The following is a 22,539-nucleotide window of genomic DNA, read 5'->3' as shown; positions in this document are numbered from 1 at the left end:
AACACACAGTGATTCATGCAAGATGGAGCAAGGCCACATACTGCAAACACTGTGTTGGAGTTTTTACACGAGCATTTCGACATGCGGATCATTTCACTCAGGTTTCCAGGTCGCTTCAATGACGGACAAAATTGGCCCCCCTATAGTCCAGACCTCAATCCATGTGACTTTTCTTTGGGGGTACCTAAGGGAAAAAAATTTCCTGAAACGTCCATGTGATTTAATGGAGCTCAAAAGACTTATTCTTTAGGCTTTCAGTGAAATTAGGGAAGACATGTGCCATAGGGTACTCACTAACTTCAGCCTTTCTTTGGAGAAAGTTAGGAAACGAAATGGTGGACATATTGAGCATGTACTGAGTTAGAACAAATCTCCATGGACAGCTCTTCATTGTAGTATATGTTCCTTTCAGATTGTATTGACAATAAAGTTTATATTCAAAAACAAAATGGTAACACATTTCGTGTGCCACCCTATAGAAGAAGGGACTGGTTGGTAGGACAGGTTCTGAGCCATCAATGGATCATCGATTTAGTATTGGAGGGAAGGGTGGAGGGTGAAAATCAGAGGGAGACCAAGACATGAATACACTAAACAGATTCAGGAGGATGTGGGTTGCAGTAGTTACTCAGGGATGAAGAAGCTTGCACAGGATAGAGTAGCATGGAGAGCTGCATCAATCCAGTCTTGTCACTGAAGAGCACAACAACAACAACAGAAGGGGTGGATGTGCTTTGCAACCAGTTTACAATACTTCTTTTGTGACACAGTGCCTCACACGAGCACCGCTGTACAGTCTGATGCCTTTGATTCATTCTTATTGATCATCCTCAATACTGACCCGGTTTGAGCCAATGAATTTTCAACTGTTTGCAAAACTTAAAGAACACCTTCAGGGACTCAACTTTAATAGTGATTAACTAGTATGAGCGTAGGTGAGGCTGTGGGTCTGCCAACGAAGTCAAGCATTCTACAGCGACGACACCAACAACCTGGTGTCTCACTGGGAGAAAGGTGTTCAGTGCCACGGTGACTATGTTTGAAATAAATATACAAACATGAAGAATAAATATGTTAAATATTAAGTTTGTTTTAATTAAAATGCTTCAATAATTTCCGAATAGAAATTTTGTGTCATTACTTTCCAGCATGTGCTCATGCCCAAAATATACACCAATTAAAAATTAACATTTAATTAATTTGGCAAAGAAGGTGGCTTTCAACTGATACAAAGTTAAGGTCATAGGGAAGTTCAGTCCATCAACTAACACAGCACACAGTGTATGAGAAGACTTCTTGTAGGTAAAAAGTTATATTATGGGCACCATTTGGATGTTTTGGTTAACATTAGGCTGTGCTACTGATCAATTTGTTACCATATCCTTTACTTGGCTTTCACATTTCTAGACTTTGTCAGCTCACTGCCACACTGCCACTTTTGAACATAGGCTAAGCCTTGAGATGCACTATGAATCAGACTCCCACTACAACCAATGTTACAAGGGGGGAGTGGGTCTAGAACCACATTTTAACCTTGTAGCCTTTGAGTAGTTCTCCAGTTTAGGTCCAAAGTCAATGGATCTTCAAACTGCTTTTCGTTTACATGATGTGTGTTGTGCATACATATCATCCTGAATGCCAAACCATCATTACATCAGGGGTCAAAGCCAAAGCCTGAACTGTGTTGGGTCTAACCACTCTTTTACTGTATTTAATAAAATTTAGTATATTTATTTTCCTATCATTTCCTCACAGTGATTGTTTAGGATTACTGTTGTGATAATGCTTGTCAAATGAATTGCAAGCTGTTCACATAGTTTGTATAATCTGTAATGAAGTACTCACATATATTCAAATGCAAATGCTGCATTAATGCTATCCCAGTACTTCTGCAACTGCACACAAGATGGATGTTGAAACAGATTTTTTCAGCACAGATAGTTCACAAGTAGTTTGCATGATTGTGTCAGTGCACTCAATTCTCATTTGCAGGATAAAAATACTACTGGCACCAAGTGAATTTGTTTGCTGCTGATAGGTGAATACCCTACAACCAGTTGCACTACAGCAGATTTCAAGTGACATGTATATGTAAGATTATTTACACCAGTAACTGTAACATTGTGACAGTTTCACAAACCATATGCGTAACAATGTGCAGCAAATGCAGAAAGTGGTTCTGAACAAACCTGTCAATATTTGATGTGTAGCCCCATGGCTTCATCAAAACTTTGCTGCCAACATACAAATTCATTCTGCTGTGTAACAATTTATGCTTCCATGTGATATTTGTCTGAAATTTAATTTTCCTGCTGAGAGTTCTACTTACATATGGTTCAATATTCAAAGTAAACAAAATATACTTCTCAGATTTGTGACCAAGCGAGTCACTTCAAAATTATTTATAAATAATTTATTTTACATTATCAGTAAATAAATTACAATTCTCATTCCATACCATGATACACTGCAATAATGCATTAACTGCAGCCATACCATTTATAAATTTAATGGCACTGCTAAGATTCACTACAGTCATAATTATTCTTAAGTTGCACATTAAGGTTGTCATTCAAAAGAAGTGTATCAGAGCAGAATATACCAACTTTATGGGAACCAGTTTATCAGTATAATTGGGTTGTGCATTAAAAAAGTTTTCCATGTTTACTAAACATTAAATTGAAACTCTTGCTCAATTCTATGTGAGGTTTAATACAAGGCTTATTTCAGTGCACTGTGTAAAATGTCATATTTAAGACAGTAAGTTCATGAGTTTAGTAAACCGAATTATTCATGTTTCCAGCTGTATGACATCAATTGTATGTATTCACGGATCACACTGCACACAGAAATTAATGAAACCCTGTTAAGAAATACAAGTAAGCCACTTACTATGAAGTGTAACTCGGTTTGTACTTCTTCAGTTTCCTCTTTTTTTATCCACTTAGTTGGCTCCTGGTCCATCGCTTCAGTTCTACAGTCTGAAAAGAAAAAGCAATCAGATAAGAAAAGTTTTTGGCCCACTCAGTTTCTGTTTTTACCATGAGGTATAGCTCAAAGGCAGTATTTTCACTCATATATTGCATGCAGTAAATGGGTGATTACACAGGAAACAGATTCAAAGTGACTGAGGAAAAGTGTGTTCATTGATATAAACTCATTCACATTTTGCAGGTCATGAAGAGTGAGAACAATCATAAAATAACACGCAATGGAAACTGAGCATTTAAATTTGCTACTGCTTCTTTGTAACACTGGCTCATGGATACCATCCTGTCGTGACAATTATGGAAGATGTGTAATTTTGTGTGCATGCATTAACTTCAGCATTACAAACAATCACAGCAGTCAATAGAGTGCAGCGATATTACTTAATAACATCAAATATTTCATTCTATACTTGGTTCATTGTGTTAATTTCAGTGTGATGGGGACATGAAGACAATCCGGATATACGGATTGTTTATCAGTGAATATGCATTTTCAACGTAGGCATTACCTTGAAACTTACTTCATCTGTATTCATTCACGGATGTATGCTCAATTTACAGGAAGCGTCATCATTTTAGAATCTACCTGCTATTAAAGGAAACCAATACCTGCACTGTAGACTGCACATTACAATGCGGAAGTTCTCATTCTTGATTACCATCAAGATTAAACATTGGTTAGCATTTTCTAACAAAACTGATTTACTGAAATGACTTCATACTAACTGTAAATATGATGAATGATCTATTGAGTTCTGATGACATGTAATGCTTTACGTTAGGCAGATTATAGTTAATCTGTACCTTGTATCTCGCCAGTTCGTAAATGATGTTGCAGTACTCTTATACAGAACTCCATTAAAACCCACACACTACAACAAACTGGAATTTACATATGATTACACGAATACTAACGACACGAATAATCAAAGCACAGTGAAAACTAACAAAATGCAACAGAATTGCAGCATTTCCTTTCATGCGAACATACTCAAACCATGAAATGATGTAGTAACTGTGGGCACTTTAAAAAATGCTTACGTTAGCCCTAAGATTTGGAGCCGCTTTATGTCTACATCACATCACAGAAAATTATCATCACAATCATTATTACCGCTAAGTAAGTCAAAATAACCGTACTAACATGGACAACCTTTGAATTTCACTGTCCGCCTTTTCTCGTTAGCCACGAAGTATATGAGGAGATTACTTCGTAGACAAACTGCTCCTGACAGCACGTCACACACTCAGCCGTTTCTTTTACGAAGATACACGTAGCGATTTTAACGGTCAGGCCAAAAACAAGCACTAACAACTCAGGTATTTAGTTGTTACGAACATAACCTGAAAAATTACAACATTCACACACCGTCACCAAGCACACTATAGGTGATGTGATCACAATTAAATACAGAATAAAATCTCATCCTTATGTACCCATTAGAAATTAAAACATAAGACAGCAGCCTCAAACAGCAGAGTCATCACAAGATATTCGCGAACTATTACACTCATCAAACTCAACTGTTACTGTGATAGAAATTAAGTACCATGTTAATTTACTTGCGAAACACATTTCTTCACTTATTCTTATTTGGAGTTAATAAAAGCTTATAAATTACCTGGAGAATGTCACACACAAATTTTCACAACACCATGAGGTTGCTGCTGACTACACAGTACACGAAGGGTGACAGTATCGCATCGCAGAACTAGCAGTGAGCAGTAGACTTGGCCACTGTTTCTATGTTTCGATACAGTGTATCGATACGTGGAACTGTTTCAGTGTTTCGGAACGGCTATGGTTCACTGTTTCGAAACAGCGGTGTTTCATTCCGCCCTTGTCTCGATCTCGAGCCAGACACAGAAACTGTATCGTTGTTTCAAAATAAGGCTGTTTCAGTCCACCTGTGCTTGGAACGGACTGATTGTATCGAAACAGTGATGTTTCATTCCGCTCTGTGTCGGACGAGATTCGGGCTCGGCACAGGTACTGAAACACAGCATAACACTTCGTGAAACACTTTCAAGAGTGTCTAAATCTTTTTGACAAGCAATAGCATGAAGCTTAAGATGTCCGAAAATAAAGCTTCGTTTCTAACTGACTATCCTATTCCGAAATGGCGTAACATCTGCTTTATAAACACTAACTAAACAATAAAACAACGCATACTATTCACATTCAAAATAATAAATATGTGAAAATCATTCAGTTAAGTTACAATTTTTTATAACATATTCTTCTCTGTTCATGTACTGTAATCATATTAAGAAACGCAAGTAAGACTGCAACATTTTGAATAAAAAAGGCGTAGAGTGACAGTTATTAGACATATACATAAATTTGATGTAGGTATAATTGCAAGCATCTGTTTGACATATCACTGATAGTGTAATGGTGAACGGGAAGGACTAGGAAGCATGGTGAATGTATAGTAACGGTTCGAAACACCTTGAAAGACAAAATTTTTTGTTATATTTTGTTATTTATTCGAATTATTTGGCGTTATTTGTGAGTCTATAGTGACTGTGCCTATTATCCTCAATGATTCCCTTTGTGTGCATGGAAAGAAGCAGGATGGGTATATTACCCATACTAATGGAATGTGGGAACCCCAGTAGCATATCCGTTGTTTCTGCAGTTTGCTCCCACCTCCAGTTCCGTTCGTGGTGGTTCTTCTGTCTTCAGCTATGGCTGTCCTCAGCCAATTGAAAAGTATGAAAGTCACACGACACGAAAGCAGTGCATTTGCTGCAGGAAATACGAAACTGCCAAGACACCTAAGTGATAGTTTCATACTTTCTGCGACATGATTAGTGCTCTCGCACCTCATTTGTGTTTATATGGACATACTTATACAGTAGACATTGAAGGTGATAAAATGTGTAGGTTTATTAGATTACAAAACACAAATTGTTTCACTGTTTCGAAACAGCGTATCGAAACATTACATTGTACTGTTTCATTTGTTTCGAAACAGTTACGTGTTTCAGTTTGCCCATCTCTAGTGAGCAGATGCATTCAAAACCAGCGTTAGTGATGGGCTAAACTGCGATTTTCCGATATCAGCGATTTCTGTGAATGCTACTTTTCAGTATCTGTTATTCTTTTGTCACAGTTACGGAACATAGGTCGTGTATCCCTCCGCCACTGCGATTTCTGCTACTTCTGCGATTTCTGTGACTGCTGCTACTTCTGCGATTTCTGTTACTCCTGCGATTTCTGCGACTTACCACCGTATGAAAGAGTTACATCTGTCAACACAGAAAATTGCATCGCAACAAACCTGTCATTGGCAAGTATGTTTTACGTTTTTTCTTCCGTTGGCTTTAATTTTGTATTAAAGAAACAACTGTGAAAATATTAATAGTGTAATTAATATGTAAGTAGCCGTACAGTACCGTAATAGTTCGTGTTTAGAAAATGAATTCTAACATATTGTTATGCTCACAGGTACCTGAACTACATTTCAGTCACTCAGTAAAGTGATAACTCAAAATATCATTGTCAACAGATCAGAAGAAATTGCCACTGCGTCTTTAGACCGTTTTCGTCAGACGAGAGGTTAGTTTCTAAGCGTTTCGATGGACTTAATTACTTCAGTGAGATCGTTCTTGCAATTGTGACATTCATTATAGCAAATATTAGCAATCTACTCTGTCAATTATATTGCTAGTAATTAGTGACAGCAAAAATTGTTTAATAATCCTTGTGTTTTTGCAGACGCAGTTCTGACTCTGATTACTGGTTGCTGTATGTATCTGTACGTATCTGAGGCTGTTGAGAGAGACTCGTGAAGATCCAAGACAGCTCTTAGAGGATTTGCAGTTTAAAAGTGAAATAAGTGTGTGAATGATTAAACTGTGTTTTATTGAACTTGTGCGATTTTAAAGGCATAATAAATGTTAAATACAGTGAGTGAATAATAAAAATCTCATTTTCCACATGTTAAGCCGTCCAATACCCGTAATTTTCCGCCACTTACTTATTGGTAAACACTTGTTAGAGAGTGACATGCCGCCCCCCCCCTCCCCCCCCCCCCCCCCCCGCTTTCTCGACAATCTTGGTGTGACACTGACCTGCTGTAACATATCCCGAAGTCTACAATATGCATTTTGAGACTGTTGATGTGAAAGTGGGAAGTACAGATCTTCCAGTTAAATCGGGAATAGCTTAAGTGCATTACTTGAAAGTAACACAGGAAAAGCATACTTATGTAGGTGGTAGTAGTGTCGGCAAAAAGTTCTTGTGTGTGAAGTTGCCATGTAGAACACCAGGTGTAAAACTTTTCTCCCGAGTCTTGAACTGTGTCTGAACAAAAGTGAGGCATTCATATGACTGTTTTCATTTCACTACACTTATACAGATGTCTGAGTTCTGCTGTGTTAACATTGCAAAGTCCTGTAGGCTTGTGGAGTATTAACCAAAACTGTCATATTGGAAGCAGAATCAAACACATTTGTTACGTTACTTGATATTTTCAGGAGAAAAAGGCAATGTTGCTTCTTATTAATATAATACATTCAGAGTCACAGCAGTATTTGACCAACCATAGCTGGTGCTGAATGTGCATGTCGTCATATAATATGAAGGGCTTATTTCAATTGTGGTACAAGTCCATTACCTCCATTTTTCTGTCTATAATGCTTCTGAAATTAATGATCCAAACAATCATAAATAAAGGTTCATCTCTAGCAAGAAGCCATATGCTTGAATATTTCTGTTATCTCAACTGCAGATTTTTCAGCGGTCATTTAACTTTACGACTCTGTAGCTCAAAATGAACAAAAATGGACTTGTACCACTATTGAAATAAGCCCTTCATATGCACACACAGCACATCGATCTCGTAAGGCACAAGGCCCTCATATCGAAGTACGTACGTCGGTCAACAGATGGCACTAGGAAAAGTATGTTAACTGCGCTTTTTAGTTGCTACTTGCGACTCTTAGTTGCGATTTGTCACAGAAATCGCAGTTTGACTGGGTAGCGAATAGCGTAGTATGAACTTTGCTCAACAGATGGCAGTGCTAACTGCGCTTTTTAGTTGCTACTTGCGACTCTTAGGCTGGTTTTACACTAGCAACATATTGCAGCAATTTACTTGCGCGGAGGAACTTGCCGCGCGAGTTGCGAGTGTAAACTTATCGCCAAGTCGACTTGCAACCGTAGCAATTTATTGCGGAAGTTGCTTGCTGCACGTTTTCTGCTTCCAGTGTGAACACCACGCAAGAGCTATCTGCAAGTAACTTGCAGCTTTTAGGATTTATTTCTATTTCCTGCAAGTAGGAAGCGCAAGGTATAGTAAGTATGTCGTCTGCATAACACTCATATTTAACAGTTTACTTAATGTGGTGACTTAATTGTATGCAGCTATCTCACGTATTATATGCCAACAAATTTCAGAAATGAAGGAGAAACGAGAATGGACGAAACAGGACACAGAAAATTTTATTAAAGCCGTGGAGAGCTACCCCGAAATTTGGGACATACATAATCGGGACTTTAAGGATAGAATGAAGAAGATGTGTGCATTGAACGAAATCTCGTCAATATTCGACACGTCAGTGAAAGAGGTACAAAGAAAGTGGCATAACTTAAAGACCCAATTTTCTCAAGAAGTTAGGAAACTGCAGAAAATAAAAAGCGGCTCTCCTGGCGTAGTTTCGGATTCTCGGTGGCCGTTTTTTTCAGCAATGAAATTTCTAGAGAGTAGTGTTGCCACAACTTCTAACAGAATATCTTCGCTATCAACAAAGGTAAGTAGCTGTGAAGTTAAGCTGGGATTCCTTGTTTGTTTACTGTAGCTCCTTGTTGGGAAGTAAAAGTGGGGTAGGTTGCTCTTCATTGTGAGATTTCAATTTTATGACTTTTACCACCTAACTGTATTACGTTAAAGAATTAACTGCTAAATACTGTGATAGTGTACTCTCATGATTTATTTATCCCCCTTGAGATGTTTGAGAACCTTGTTTTTACACCACTGTCTGTTGCCTCAATATTTGTGGAAATGATTTGGGTGGGTTCATATTTTTTAAGGCTTCTTATCACACTTAATAATGATTGTTTAGCATAATATCACTGTTCAGAGCCCAATAATTAAGTATCTGTGTAGTATTACTCTACTGAATGCCTCAGCACAACACTTATCTACTTCCAGCATTATAGTTCCTCATGTAGGTGAATGACTTTCCAGCTAATACCCAAGAAGCAGAATTAGTTCTTTTTGTTGATGAGACGTACTGTAATCAATCCAAGCATTCTTCAACAAAAGAATTGGTAAACAGTGTTGTTAAAAGTATCATTGCCTGATTTTCTGCAAATGGTCCCACCCTCAATTTAAAAAGAAAAAAAAAATCAGTCCTGCACATCCAGGTGTGTACTACACCAGTGATAAGTTAATAGATGGTGAGGAAATAATTAATTGGGTGGAAACTTCGAAGTTCTTAGGTCTCCATATTGATGAAAATTAAAACTGAAAAAGCACATTTTGGATTCCTAAAACAACTCAGTTCATCCACATTTGAACTTAGATCATTGGGGAGAGACAAATCAGTAAGTTGACATATTTTCATACAGTGTTCTGGGAGCAACTCATATCTAAGTAAGAAAGTCTTCATTGTCTAAAAGCGTGCTGTGAGAATAATATGTGATGCTCAACCACAATCATCCCATATACACCAGTTTAAGGTATTGGGTATTCTGACTACTACTTCACAGTATATTTATGCCTTAATGAAATTACATTAATTACTCTACATTAAAGTTGTCTTCAGCGCACCATGCTGCAACTAAAAGTTTTGACTACTTACACAGTGATATGAAGTGTCTGACAGATAGCAAAGTAAAAAATTGAAAAGAAACTCCTTTTCCGTAGAAGAATTTCTTTTACTGTGATGTGCAGTAGGTGGTGGGTACTAACGAGTTTGTATGTTATAACTTTCATGGATATAAAAAATATATACGCCTTATAAATGTTCAGCATGTAGACATGTTCACAAATTAATTTGCTATGTATAATGACTCCTTCCACATTGTTACAATTTATCATGCTAAATGATCCACGTAACATGAAACTAACTATATTAGTCTCTGCAAATTTGATTGCCATGTGGAATTATACATTTGCAGCAAGATCATTAGTCATAGTATTGAGTAGATCCAGTTTTTGGGAATGTAAACAAATTATTTTCATAATACCACCACCAACAGAACCAGGGCTTGTAAAGCCCTGTGATGTTCAAAACAATCTTTTGATTGCTGACTTAAACAATAGTTGTTCTCGCATAACAATTACACAGATAGTACAAAATGGTATAATTAATATGTATTAGTCACATTTTACATTGTGAACTTAAATTCTATTAACCTTCACTGTCTTTTGGTTGTAGTATGAGCAATATGCTTCCAATGAAGTCTATCGACACTGTATGGAAACTTAGTTATGTTCCATTTGTTTGCCTCTTGTTTGCCTTTGATCTGCTGTTATATTCAATTTTGTTACTTTTTGCAGGGAGAAGAAGTAGTTACAGGAGATGATGTGCCTGTTGCTAATGAGGGGAAGAAACGAAAACGAAAGCAGACTAAAGGAAGTGGTAATGGGCTCATGAAAAGGCAGAAAAAATTCTGGGCCAGGAAATTGATGCTTTCCAAACCTTTGGAGATTATGTGGCTAGTGAGCTGCGGTCACTAAAGAATGAAAAAAATGTAAACAAACTGAAAATAATGATTCTGAAAAACATCATTGAAATAAGCGAGATTGACAGTGCAGAAATACCATCCACTCCAGTTTCGCCAGTGAGAGAGACAAGTGCTGCCAGTCAATGCGTACTTAATGTAACAGATTTTATAAACATAGAATAATGATAATAGAATATCTGTATGATACCGAAATAAAACATTTTATTTTCAGAATGTAGTGTTTATTCAACAACCTTAAAAAATGGCTCAGTAAACCTGTAATGATTGGTGAATTTAGGCTCACTGGAATGTGTACATTTTGGGCTTTTGTTGAGGTCTTACAAATAACATCTTCAGAAATTGATTTTTTAAATGTTTCACATATAGGAACAGTAAATGCTTATTAAATCTGTATGATTATTAGCTAGAAACTTAAATGTGGTACACTAACGCTGATTGTATGAGAAGTAGTTGTATTCCAATTCTGTGCCAAAATAATTAGCTACAAATGTAAGATTATATTAATAACAAATGAAAGACAGTTCATAAAGAAACTGAATGGTAGGTTGTGCTTAGTTTCTTGGCCTACACAACTCTGTTGAAGCTTTAATTGTACTGTGCAAAATATTTCAAAATTGCAACGAAGGAAGGATTTTTGTAAAGAAACAAAGTGGGTTTCAATTCCTAACCTGACCTGGATCTCCTAGTGAAAGTTATATGCAGAATAGTTATTTTCAAAACTGCAATTAAGGAAAGAATTTTTGTAAAGAAACTGAAAGGTAGGTTGTGATCCTTTCTTGGCCTCCACAGCTCCTTGTGTAAATTGTATTGTGCAGACTATAGTTTATTTCAAAATTGAAATGTTTGGTTGCATGTCAAATATAGTCTCGCAGACATATTTGCTGCCATTTCCCATGTTATCCTCCAATAAAAAACATTGCCTACGTATTGCTACCTTCCAGAACAAAATAGTGAACATAAATTGCCAAGTATTGTGAATACCAATTTGCAGTAATGTTGGAGGAACCTGTTTACATTTTGATTCCTCAAGTAACTTAAATGCAGTTGGGCCAGTGCCATTGTCACTTTGTACTGTCACTGACTACATCTACAATTTCTATGAATAAAATAGTATACAGTTCTCCAAATGTGAGATTTTATACAAGACAAGAGCGCCATAATGTAAATGGAATATGAATGAATATTCTCCTGTTTCTAAAAATGTGTTAAGGGTTGGAATGGAATAAGCATACAAAACACACAGTTCACAATTTAAAGGTATTACACAAAGGTAAGATAAGTTCTGTAAAGAAACCAAACTATAGAAGATTCCTTGTCCGTTCATCATAATTGTTAATTTGTAAATATATTATTCATTAATAGTTGATTTCATAGAATATCCTACTGCACCACAGCATACCATACACATGATGTTCTATCTTCTGTGCAGCTGTAATTACGTGGAGTGCCCATACATTATGGCCATGTGGAACAAAATTATGCACAACTTTTGTCAAGTAGTGCAAGCTCCAATTCTTCTGATCTTAAACTGAATTTCACTACTTACTAACAGGCTTCTTTGCAGATATTGATAGGCTCTATACTTCTTTTCACTGCAGCCAATCTTTGCAATTTAACATTAAGTAAATAAGTGTTCAACTGGTCCTGCAGTTGCACGTTAAAAAAAATACTCAAAATTACTGATAAACTTTATAGTAAAGTCCAGGAACATGTATGTAATGTCAGAAATCAGTAACTCCGAAAACATGCTTAGGGCCATATAGAATGTAGTGAAATGAGTGCTGGGGCAGCCAGCCACAGAAAAGAACATCACTATTGAACTTAATGGTAAGGCTATAAATGATAAGTCGCAGGCAGCAAATATATTTTCCAAGTCTACAGTTTACATTTTAAATGTATCTGTACTGCCAAGGTACTTCACCTAATGGCGATACAAAGTAATTCATGAATTCTTCACGAATTGCTCTAGTATCGTGAGAATTTCTGTTACATTGCCCTGTTTGAATGGGGATTAAATTGTGTGTTCCTTGCTCTTCATTCCTCCATGAGGCCCCTATTACCTCACCATTCTGTATATCCTCTACATCAAAATTACTTCGGTTTGCATAACTGCCATCTTTCCTGTCCATTAAGAAATTGTGTAGAGCACATATAGCTGAAACTATTGTCACAGTTTTTTCAGGACCTAATAACAATAGACGCCTCAATATCCTAAACCGTTGTGCAATGTGTCCAAAAAAATTTTCCACAACTCTTCTGGCCCTCGATAACCTGTAATTAAACACTCTGTTCGGACCCGGCTGGTTATGGAATGGATAGGGCTTCATTAAATATGACCTCATTGGAAATGCATCATCTGCAATGATTACATAGGGGGTGTCCTTTTCTCTGCCTGGAAGTGGTTTGGGCAGAGGAATGTCAAGATGTCCTTGCTCCAAGGCTGAAGATAAGAAACAGGTACTGAATACACCACCATCTGAAACTCTTCCATTGCAGCCTACATCCATGTATAACAACTTGTAACTGGCATCTACAAGTGCCAATAATACAACACTGTGGCAATGTTTATAATTATAATAATAGCTTCCACTGTCTTTTGGAGCTTGCATCACAATATGCTTCCCATCCAATGCCCCAATGCAGTGTGGAAAGTTCCAGTTCTCTTCAAACCCCTTTGCCACCTGCATCCACTCGCTTGTTGTTTCAGGAGTCTAGAAACAGATGATGTGTAATTATTACATGTTCTATTTAATTAGCTATTCACTATCCATTTTATGAGCATTAGAAAAAAAATATTTTATAAGTATATCATTCTGTAAAATGCAGTTTATTTCAATAAAAATTTAGTTTCATTGTTGTGTTTTCACATACCTTCAAATAATTTTCCCTTTTCAATACGTCAAAAATGGCTCTACATACGTCAGGTTCGATCAGAGAAATCGTGCTGACCGGAATACGAAACAAGTACATCAGGGACTTGTATGAGTCTCCTACAAAGAAAAGATTTCAAAACTTAAACTTGTTTTCGTTCTATGTTTCACACAAATAAACGAAAAGGCCTATTTTATTTGTAGCTCACCTGTAGCTATAAATCTTAGAGTGACAAGCAAACGTTCCTTTGCTGAAATAGCAGTACGGAACTTTGTGTCTCGTTTTGATATGACGGGCGCTATTAATGTCAACAAACACTCCAGATCATTTGAGGACATTCTGCAAAAGTTTTCAAACGTATCCATGCTCTCGATACTAAGTTCTTGCAAAAGGTTATTATAGGCACCATATTGCGATCTTCTCATTATCCATTCTCTAACCCAAATACTTCTCTTTTTCTTTTTCACGTTTTTCATTACAATTACAAGAGCTGCAGCATATCTCACACGCCTACTTGTCATTTTATACTTCGGCAGACACTCGTAGTGGTACTGAAAGCATATGTAAACAGTATCTGCAACTTGTTGACGCAAGTTTCTTGCCAAAGAACTTGCGGAAGAATCTTGCTTAATTCTTGCGTTGTGGTGTAAACACAGCCGCAAGCGGATCGTAATAACTTGCAGCAATAATTTCTGCAAGCGACTTGCTAGTGTAAACCCAGCTTTAGTTGCGACTTGTCACGGAAATCGCAGTTTCACTCGATAGCGTGTCGCAGAGACGAGCGTAGTACGAATTTTGGCCTACAGATGGCAATGTTAACTGCGCTTTTTAGTTGCTACTTGCGACTTCTAGCCCCGACTTGTTACTGAAATCGCAGAAAGGAGTATGGAATTCGGCCAACAGATGGCTCACGGCATTGAATGTGAAATGCTACTTGCGACTGCTAACTGTGACTGAAATCGCAGTTAGATTTTTTAAAGTTGTTATTGTAATATCTGCGACTTCTCAATCACTGTGATTTCTAACAGATACGCGATTTCCTGCCGACCACCAATCAGCGTGAATCTTGTCGCTCGTGGGTCCAACAGCAGAATTTTTCGTCTTCTTCAGTGAGTGTTACGAGATATGTAATTAATAGTTTTTTCTGTATTTTCTATAGTATTTGCGTGCATTAGTGTGAAATAGACTTGATAAATTGAAGGTTTCAGTTTTTATTTGCGTCTGAATAGGAAAAGCGAAGGACAGCTTCGCGTGTAAGCAAACGTTTATTTACATTCTTAAATTACATTGTTAAATGCGCGGGATCATCAATTAAGTAGTGCACAATATTCAGTATTTACGTTTATTAGTGTCATTTAGACTCGATACATTGAAGATAGCAGTTTTTATACATTTTATTAGGTCATTTTTCGTGTGTACGTGAACGTTTCTTTACATTATAAATACGAGGGTTAATCAGTTTAAGTTATTGTTGGATGCTCAGTATTCACGCTTATTAGTGTCATTTAGGCTCGTTACATTGAAGGTAGCAGTTTTTATACGTTTTATTAAGAAAAGTGATACTGACGGTGAACTCTAACGCCACTTGCATACGTTTGACTAGCGCAACCTGTGAGCGTTAACAGTTAAATAGACGTAAAATACGTGGTAAATTAGTGTTACACTAAAATGTCTGAGTATATCAATGTTACAATAAAACTTCTGAGCCCTTCTTACATACGGTTTAGTTAGCAGAAAGCTAATACTCTCCTCGCCGTCTGCTTATTTTCCTTAGCTTGTTGTGGGCATTAGTGATCGTGTACTGTGAGCCTATGGGTTCCTATAAAGTAGAGCTCGTATTTGTGCTTTTCATTCTGAACTCTTACTGTTAGCGAAAGGTTTTGTTTTGTACCTGCATCTGTCAGTGTACAATACTCAGTATTTACGTTTATTTGTGTCATTTCGGCTCGATACATTGAATGTAGTCGTTTTTATAGTTCTATTAGGCCATTTTCGCGTGTACGTAAACGTTTGTTTACACTATAAATGCGAGGGATAACCAGTAGGTGTAGTTTGCCGCTGGTTACTGTTTAACATTTATAAATAACGTTCACTAGATAGCCCCTAGCAGTATATTGTAGGTCACTGTTTTTTCCTGTAGTATCCACTTAATAGCCCCTAGCAGCAAAATAAGCACCAGATCTAGCTTCTACCATAAATTTTTATTGTTTTTCATTTTTGAGTGTCCTTTCTGCCACCTAGAGTGTAGTTGTTAACCTTGTGTGGCAGTAGATTTACTTAAGTTTCTTATAGTAAATCACTTATTAGCTAGATGGATAGGGACTGTGTCTGTTGTGTGCGGATGCAAGAGGAGTTAGCCACAGTCCAAATGCAGCTGGAAGCTTTGTTGGCCACAGTCAACTGGCTCCAGAGTGCCACCTTGAGGTGCGGTGGGGATGGGGTGCCTGGGGCAGCCTTTGCTGTACTAGATGTGCGGGGAGGGGGGCAGGGGAGAGATGTCACAGCTCTCTGTCACTGAGCCGACCTACACTAGTAACATAAAACTGTTTATTTGCTGCCATTAATCATCAGTGAGGAAAGAAGTCAACAAACCTAACTCAAAAACTTCATAAAAAGACTGAAAGCATTACAAAAACACACACATGGAAAAATATCCTAAATGTAAAACCAAAATGAACTCCCAACACTGAAAAGATAATCAACAAAAATGTAATAAAGGAGAAATTTTTAAGGTTCAAGTCATGGCTGTCATACAAATTTTAACTAATTTCTTCAGCTTCTATCATTATTAAAGATAAAGCTGAGACTCATACACTTCAAGGAAACTTTAAAACCATCAGTTCATGAAATGAAAGAAAATGATCTGTTTTATGGCCAATTGTGCAATAAAATCTTCAAAGAAATGTAAATCCAAGTGTATGAAATATCTTTATTGATTTATGAATATTTCAATACCATAAACAGAGGATCATTTATAATTTTTGTCTCTCTGATGCAGTGTATGCAGTACTTTCACTCCTGTGCACTTCACACGTGTAAAACAGACATCAAGGGACTCCAAACCTCCTGTTTGTGTATTAGTCAGTACTGTATGTTCTCTGAAAAATAACATGAAGAATGACAGAGAGCGTGGATCATTCCCTGGCTGATTGCTGTGTCCTCAGGACAAGTTTTTAAATGTGTGATTAAGTGGACTAAAATGATTTTTTTTCTAGTCAAATTTGTCACCACCCTTTCTTCCTCGGACAGACTATCAATTACATCTTGTAGACACAAGACTACATGTTACACTTGTTGAGGTACACGACTTCAAGACTGTCATGGTCAGAATCTGTGGAGGAGTTACCACTTGTATCAACATCGAATAATTCATCCCCACTGTCATGCTTCATATCTTCATAATTTCTTCCTCAATAGAAGGGGGGAACAACAACAACATATTCAATAGAAGGGCTGAAGATAAAAACATTTGGATAAACAGAGGCGTCCGATCCCACCCGTCGTCTTTGATCCGTAACATAAGGATGTTGTGGTGTGTGACGTCATGATGGTGCGGAGTTTAGTTTATGGGTGTGTTGTGTTTGTAGCTGTCGTCTTGTTGCAGTTGGAGGTGTCCTCAAGTGGTGTGTGTATGGTCCGCCTATTATGTGGTGTATTGGGTTTATTTGGTTATCACTGCTTGAAGTGTGCATTTATCGGTCATGACTGTTATAGAAGAACAGAAATTTGTTTCAGTGAGTTAAGAATTAAGTTTGTGTTGTGTTTATGTTATTGTGGTGTCATTTGCTGTTTGTCGAGTGGTAAGTCATTTAATTTAATTTGTGGCTTCTTTTGTTTGGTATGGATATGTCTTCCAAGTTTAATTGGGTTAAGGTTGAGGGGGGGGGCTGGTTTGTTTTGGATGTGTTTTTGTTTGTTTGTTTGGCGTAGGTGGGGGGATTGGGGTTGCTGACCTAGTATGTAGCACTGGAACTTTTTTGTGGTAAGTAGCCATTTTTTTGGATCTATTGTTTGCATGTTATGATGATTGGTGGAGTATTTGTGTGTTGTTGGGTCAGTGTTATTTACTGCATGTGTTGGTGGTTGGTGTTTTGTTATCAGCACTTGTGGTTGATTTATGTATCTTAGGGGAAGTACTTTATTTCAATTTTTTTGGTATCGTCAGTTGTATTTGAGCTATATAGGTCAAGGGAAGTGTCCGATTCCAATGACTCATCATAGCTACGTGTTTTGGTATTGTGAGCTGCTGTTGACCTATATAGGTCAAGTGAAGTGTCCGATTACCATTTTTGATGGTATGTGTAGTCGCAGTGTTGCAATTTTTCTAGATGTCAATTTTTCTTTTGTGGTATCGGCAATTGTGGTTGAGCTATGTAGATGAAGCGAAGTGACAGATTCCTGTGAATATTGTGAATGTAGTGGAATTGGGGAAATTTTGATTGGTTTTATGTTGTCGTCGTGTGTGTGTGTGTGTGTGTGTGTGTGTGTGTGTGTGTGTGTGTGTGTGTGTGTGTGTGTGTCCACCCAAAAACCCCCAATTTCCCGCGCTGGTCCCGTTAGTTTGATTATATTTATGGATTTTGTAATCATGTTTACATAATGACCTCATAGGCGCCATATTGGAGACGTGAATGGTCGTGTCCACCATATTGGTGACGTCACTGGTCAAAGTACACGGGTGGAATCGGACATTTCCGTAACCCCAAACGTTTTTATTCTATTTTTGATGAACAGTAAGATGAAGTAAAATTGAATGCAGTGAAATAATATCGTAGTAGACACAGTACTACTACCAACTTAGTAGCCAGAACTGTGGGGAAACTGCTAAAAAATAGGTTCAAAGCTCTATTGTGCACTTAAATTCATGAACAGTACACAGCTGCCTGCGAAGTTGCACATTTATACTTGTCATTAGTGGTCAGGGGGCAGCAGGATGGCTTAAGTTAACTCATCAATAGCGCTCAAGGAAAACCCACAAGCTGTGCTTAAACTCGTCAAAAGTACCTGGTGACCGGCAGAACATGAAGACAGTACTCAACAACAACAGTTAAAGGACTATGGACTAAGGACAGATGAGGCAGTGGTTGGCCAAGAAATTTATTTGGAGGGTAGGCCCTGAAATTGTCATTTTGTATATAGCTCAGTTGGTCAGTTTCATACTGCGTCATGCCCAAAAACAAGTGTGTCCATTCATAGTAGTGAATCATATTAAAAAAAACTGTGTTAATAAAAGCCAAGTTAAGGAAAAACAGTAGTGTCCTACGATTTCGAACCGAGCATCACAAGAAGTGAACCAAGTATGGCTGATCCCTGGACAATAAGAATAACAATAAAGATGATGATGATGATGATGATGATGATGTAGTATTCCACATTAATATTAGAGGAAATAATTTTCAACAGACAAAACATCATGCTGCGTTAACTGAAGCGTGTGTCATTCGAAGGAAATAATTAATTCATTGTACATGTGCTATGCCAATCAACGATATCAATTCATTTTGAAATGTGAATTGACCACCTAGTATCTGTTAATGAGCAACTTTGGTGGCAACCACTGAACAATGCAACTAGCTGATAGTAATAATTTGAATCTAAGCTTGCTTGCTAAAGAGACTTGATTTTGTAACCCCAAATACAGACTCACATAAGTGCCAGAGTGGACATTATCAACAAATATTGACTGAAATATCAGACAGTTCTGTGTCGCCTCACTTTCATGTAGTGAAGAATTCTGCCTGGGCATAGAAGAAGGACATTACAATTTTGCTGATCTTGGAAGTGCTAGTAGGTAGCAGTAGGAAGTTTGACAGCCAGAAACCACACTTTTGATAGTAGTTGTTTGCTGATGAGACTTGTGTTCTGGAATAAGTTCATCAGTCTGTTTCCGTTTGATCTTGCAATTTCTCTTATTTTGTGTAGAGCTGATTGCCAGTTTTTGGCTGCCATTTTCACTGGCATTTGTGTGTCTCAAGTACCATGTGCTCCCTTTGTTAAGTTTGTGGTTTCCGATAAATACAAGTGGAGTTTTGTGTGGATTTATTTTGGGCCTTGCCACTTTTTCAACATTTTGGAGGGCTCTTGTATTCTTGGAAAGTCTGTCTTGTCTTTATGAAGGATCCTATGTTGTCAGTGTAAGCTTTACATTTCACTGTAGCACCGGGCAACTTGATTCCGGTGATGGTGTTGGTTTTCCGCTGCAGGGGATCCAGGGCCATTGCAAATAATGCCACTGAGAGTGGGCAGCCTTGTCTCACCAACCTCTGAACTTCCATCAGTTTTGTGTTATGGACGTTTATTTATGGCCTGGAGGTGGTGCTCTTAAGTATATTCATTATTATTCAGATGAAAGAGTATCCAGGCATAGTTTTTCTAGAATCTTGTAAAGATAGCCGTGGTTCACTCTAGAGAAGGCCTTATCAAAGTCCATCGGCACAATCGCAGCGTCGAATTTGTTTACTGCTGTAATGCCTATGACTTCTCTATATTTGGCTAAAGCCTCATAGGTGGCCCTTCTGGGCATGGCACATGTCTGGTGAGGGTGTATCGTTTTCTTCATCAGCACTTTTAATTTGTCTGCCATGCATTGTGCTGCTATTTTGTAGTCAGTGTGATAGGTCTGTAATCCTCTATTTTTCACAATGCTGCTTTCTTCAGCATTAAGATAGTGTGTTACTTTTTAAAATGTGGTATTTTCTGACCACCAATCACATCATTTATGACTGGTGAAGATGTCCCTGACGATATCCCAGTACATATGGTAGAATTCAATGGGAATCCCATGTGTCCTGGCGATTTTCCAGCTGTGCTGGATTTAACGGTGGTATGGACATCATCCTTTTCCATACTTCTTTCCAGGTTCAATTTATCTTTGTCCATCAGAATGACATGCAAGATCTATAGGAGAACAGTTGGCTGAGGTATTTATGTACCTGCTCCAGGTACATAAATTGTGTTGTGTGCACGAGAAAGTACTTCTGTTGAAGAGTCTCAATCTAAGATAAAACATGCTGTACCCTGTTTACATAGGAAACATCAACCCAGTCACATATGTTGTCTGATACCCATATCACCATACTTTTGATAATAAACATTGGTGCAGTATTAAGTCGAATTGTTTTTATAAATCAGGAAATATTCCATCTACCTTATTCCCTCAATCTTTGTCTTTGAGGATGGTATGTGGAGTAAAACAAATAAATAAATTCAAAAAAAGTGTAAGGGGGTGTTGTGTGATGGAGGTTTTTAGAATTCATGCTTGTTGGTTTGGAGGAGGTCATTCTGCTTGAAATAACTGTAAATATTTGTAGAGGTGTTATACCTCAACAGCATCTGAGTGTTGGTCCATAGGTTCAAGCGATTTCCACAGTATATCTCTTTTTTATTTTTAAAACCAGTTTTAATATAATATTTGAGTTTCCTTTAATACCTGTAGTATTATTAATTTTCTTATTTGCTACAAAGGCTACACTTGTATTGACTTCCACTCTTTTAATCTGCAATAAAACATACGGCCTGATTTTAATTCCATTTGGTCTGGATTTTTTCAACGCTTCTGATAACCTTTCTACATATTATTTGGTCTTAATTAACTCCTCATGCAACTCCACTAACCTAGATCGTGATCCCAGAGTTCTGCAGTTTATTGTCACTGTTTAAGAAGTTGTAGAAACTGTTGTGGCATTGGCAAGACAGCCAATCCACTATGAGGAAGCCGAAAGGCACGCATTTAAGCTCACACAGGCTAGCATGAGGTCTGGAACAGAACAAGAAAGTTAGACTTTAGCAAAAAAGGTCGTAGCTGTTGGAATACTTAACTTTAATTCATAATTGGTGAACATAGCTCTTGACGGTACAAGTTTTACAGCATCCATAGTAACTGGTAATGGCACCTTGCTAGGTCGTAGCAAATGACGTAGCTGAAGGCTATGCTAACTATCATCTCGGCAAATGAGAGCGTACTTTGTCAGTGAACCATCGCTAGCAAAGTCGGCTGTATAACTGGGGCGAGTGCTAGGAAGTCTCTCTAGACCTGCCGTGTGCTGGCGCTCGGTCTACAATCACTGATAGTGGCGACACGCAGGTCCGACTTATAATAACGGACCGCGGCCGATTTAAAGGCTACCACCTAGCAAGTGTGGTGTCTGGCGGTGACTCCACAGAAACATTTGTGTTTCTAAGGCCCAAGTGATCAAATGCAGAAGTAGCTGTATGTGCCCTGTGGTCTGAGGCTATTGCCCGAGTTTCCTAAGTACAGTTTTATATATTCAGCATTACCCATTCTGTATAAGAGTATAACTCTTGATTCTTTAGATACTTTGGAAAGTTGAGGCGAAATTGACGTAAGATAGCACTTATACAGTGCATGCTTTTAGTGATGACATAGCATCACGCTCAAATCTTAACAACTTTTTTTTCCATTTATGGACTTCTTTTTTACTTTCTGCTCTGTTGTGGTTAATATAAAATTAGTACCAGACCTAAAATTTTGACAGAGCTAAGTCTCTTCTTGGAAAGTTTTGTGTTGAAATTTCAATGCAAGCGAGAAAAAGTTTACTTTCTACCAGTTATAAATTTTCTCTAGATTATTTATTAATGTACCATAAACCTTGTTATAATGTTGTATTTTTTATCTTATCTTGTGTCCTGTCTTAATTTGTAACTTATTTTCATATATACTCCTCTACTTCATTGTGTGCAGTAATCTGTTACATAATATCTTACTTATTGATAGTAGTAGCTCCTTTTACCCTGTTACTAATTGTTTCACTTCTCCATTCATTTGTTATTTCAAAATAACTTCTTTCTTTTATAATCCCATGTTAAGGGTTTCAGAGTCTTACATGCTTACAGATTTGTTGTGTTACATTAATGATTATCAGAAAATTAGTTCTGAAATGTTCACTTTCTATACAGAATGCTTCATATTTTGTGTACATGGTTTGAGTTACACTAAAACAAACAGAGTAATGTCAG

The 22,539-nt window shown here is 37.5% G+C and overlaps 1 protein-coding gene across 1 annotated transcript in view; it reads right to left on the bottom strand.

The window, feature by feature from the left end:
• The window catches only part of LOC126213424 (zinc finger protein 99-like), a 126,294-nt gene extending 121,593 nt beyond the window's left edge, over positions 1 to 4,701 (bottom strand). The window contains exons 1-3 of the mRNA XM_049941164.1: positions 4,613 to 4,701; positions 4,135 to 4,334; positions 2,893 to 2,981 (exon numbers count right to left, since the gene is read on the bottom strand). Coding sequence (XP_049797121.1) covers positions 2,893 to 2,964 — 72 coding nt within the window. The 5' untranslated portion in view covers positions 2,965 to 2,981; positions 4,135 to 4,334; positions 4,613 to 4,701. The remainder of the gene's footprint in view (positions 1 to 2,892; positions 2,982 to 4,134; positions 4,335 to 4,612) is intronic.
• Between the last annotated feature and the right edge of the window lie 17,838 nt (positions 4,702 to 22,539).

Source organism: Schistocerca nitens, chromosome 11, assembly GCF_023898315.1.
Source record: "Schistocerca nitens isolate TAMUIC-IGC-003100 chromosome 11, iqSchNite1.1, whole genome shotgun sequence".
NCBI classification, from domain to species: Eukaryota; Metazoa; Arthropoda; class Insecta; order Orthoptera; family Acrididae; genus Schistocerca; species Schistocerca nitens.
Note: the sequence above shows the minus strand (reverse complement) of the source record. Positions and strands in the feature narration are given on the sequence as shown.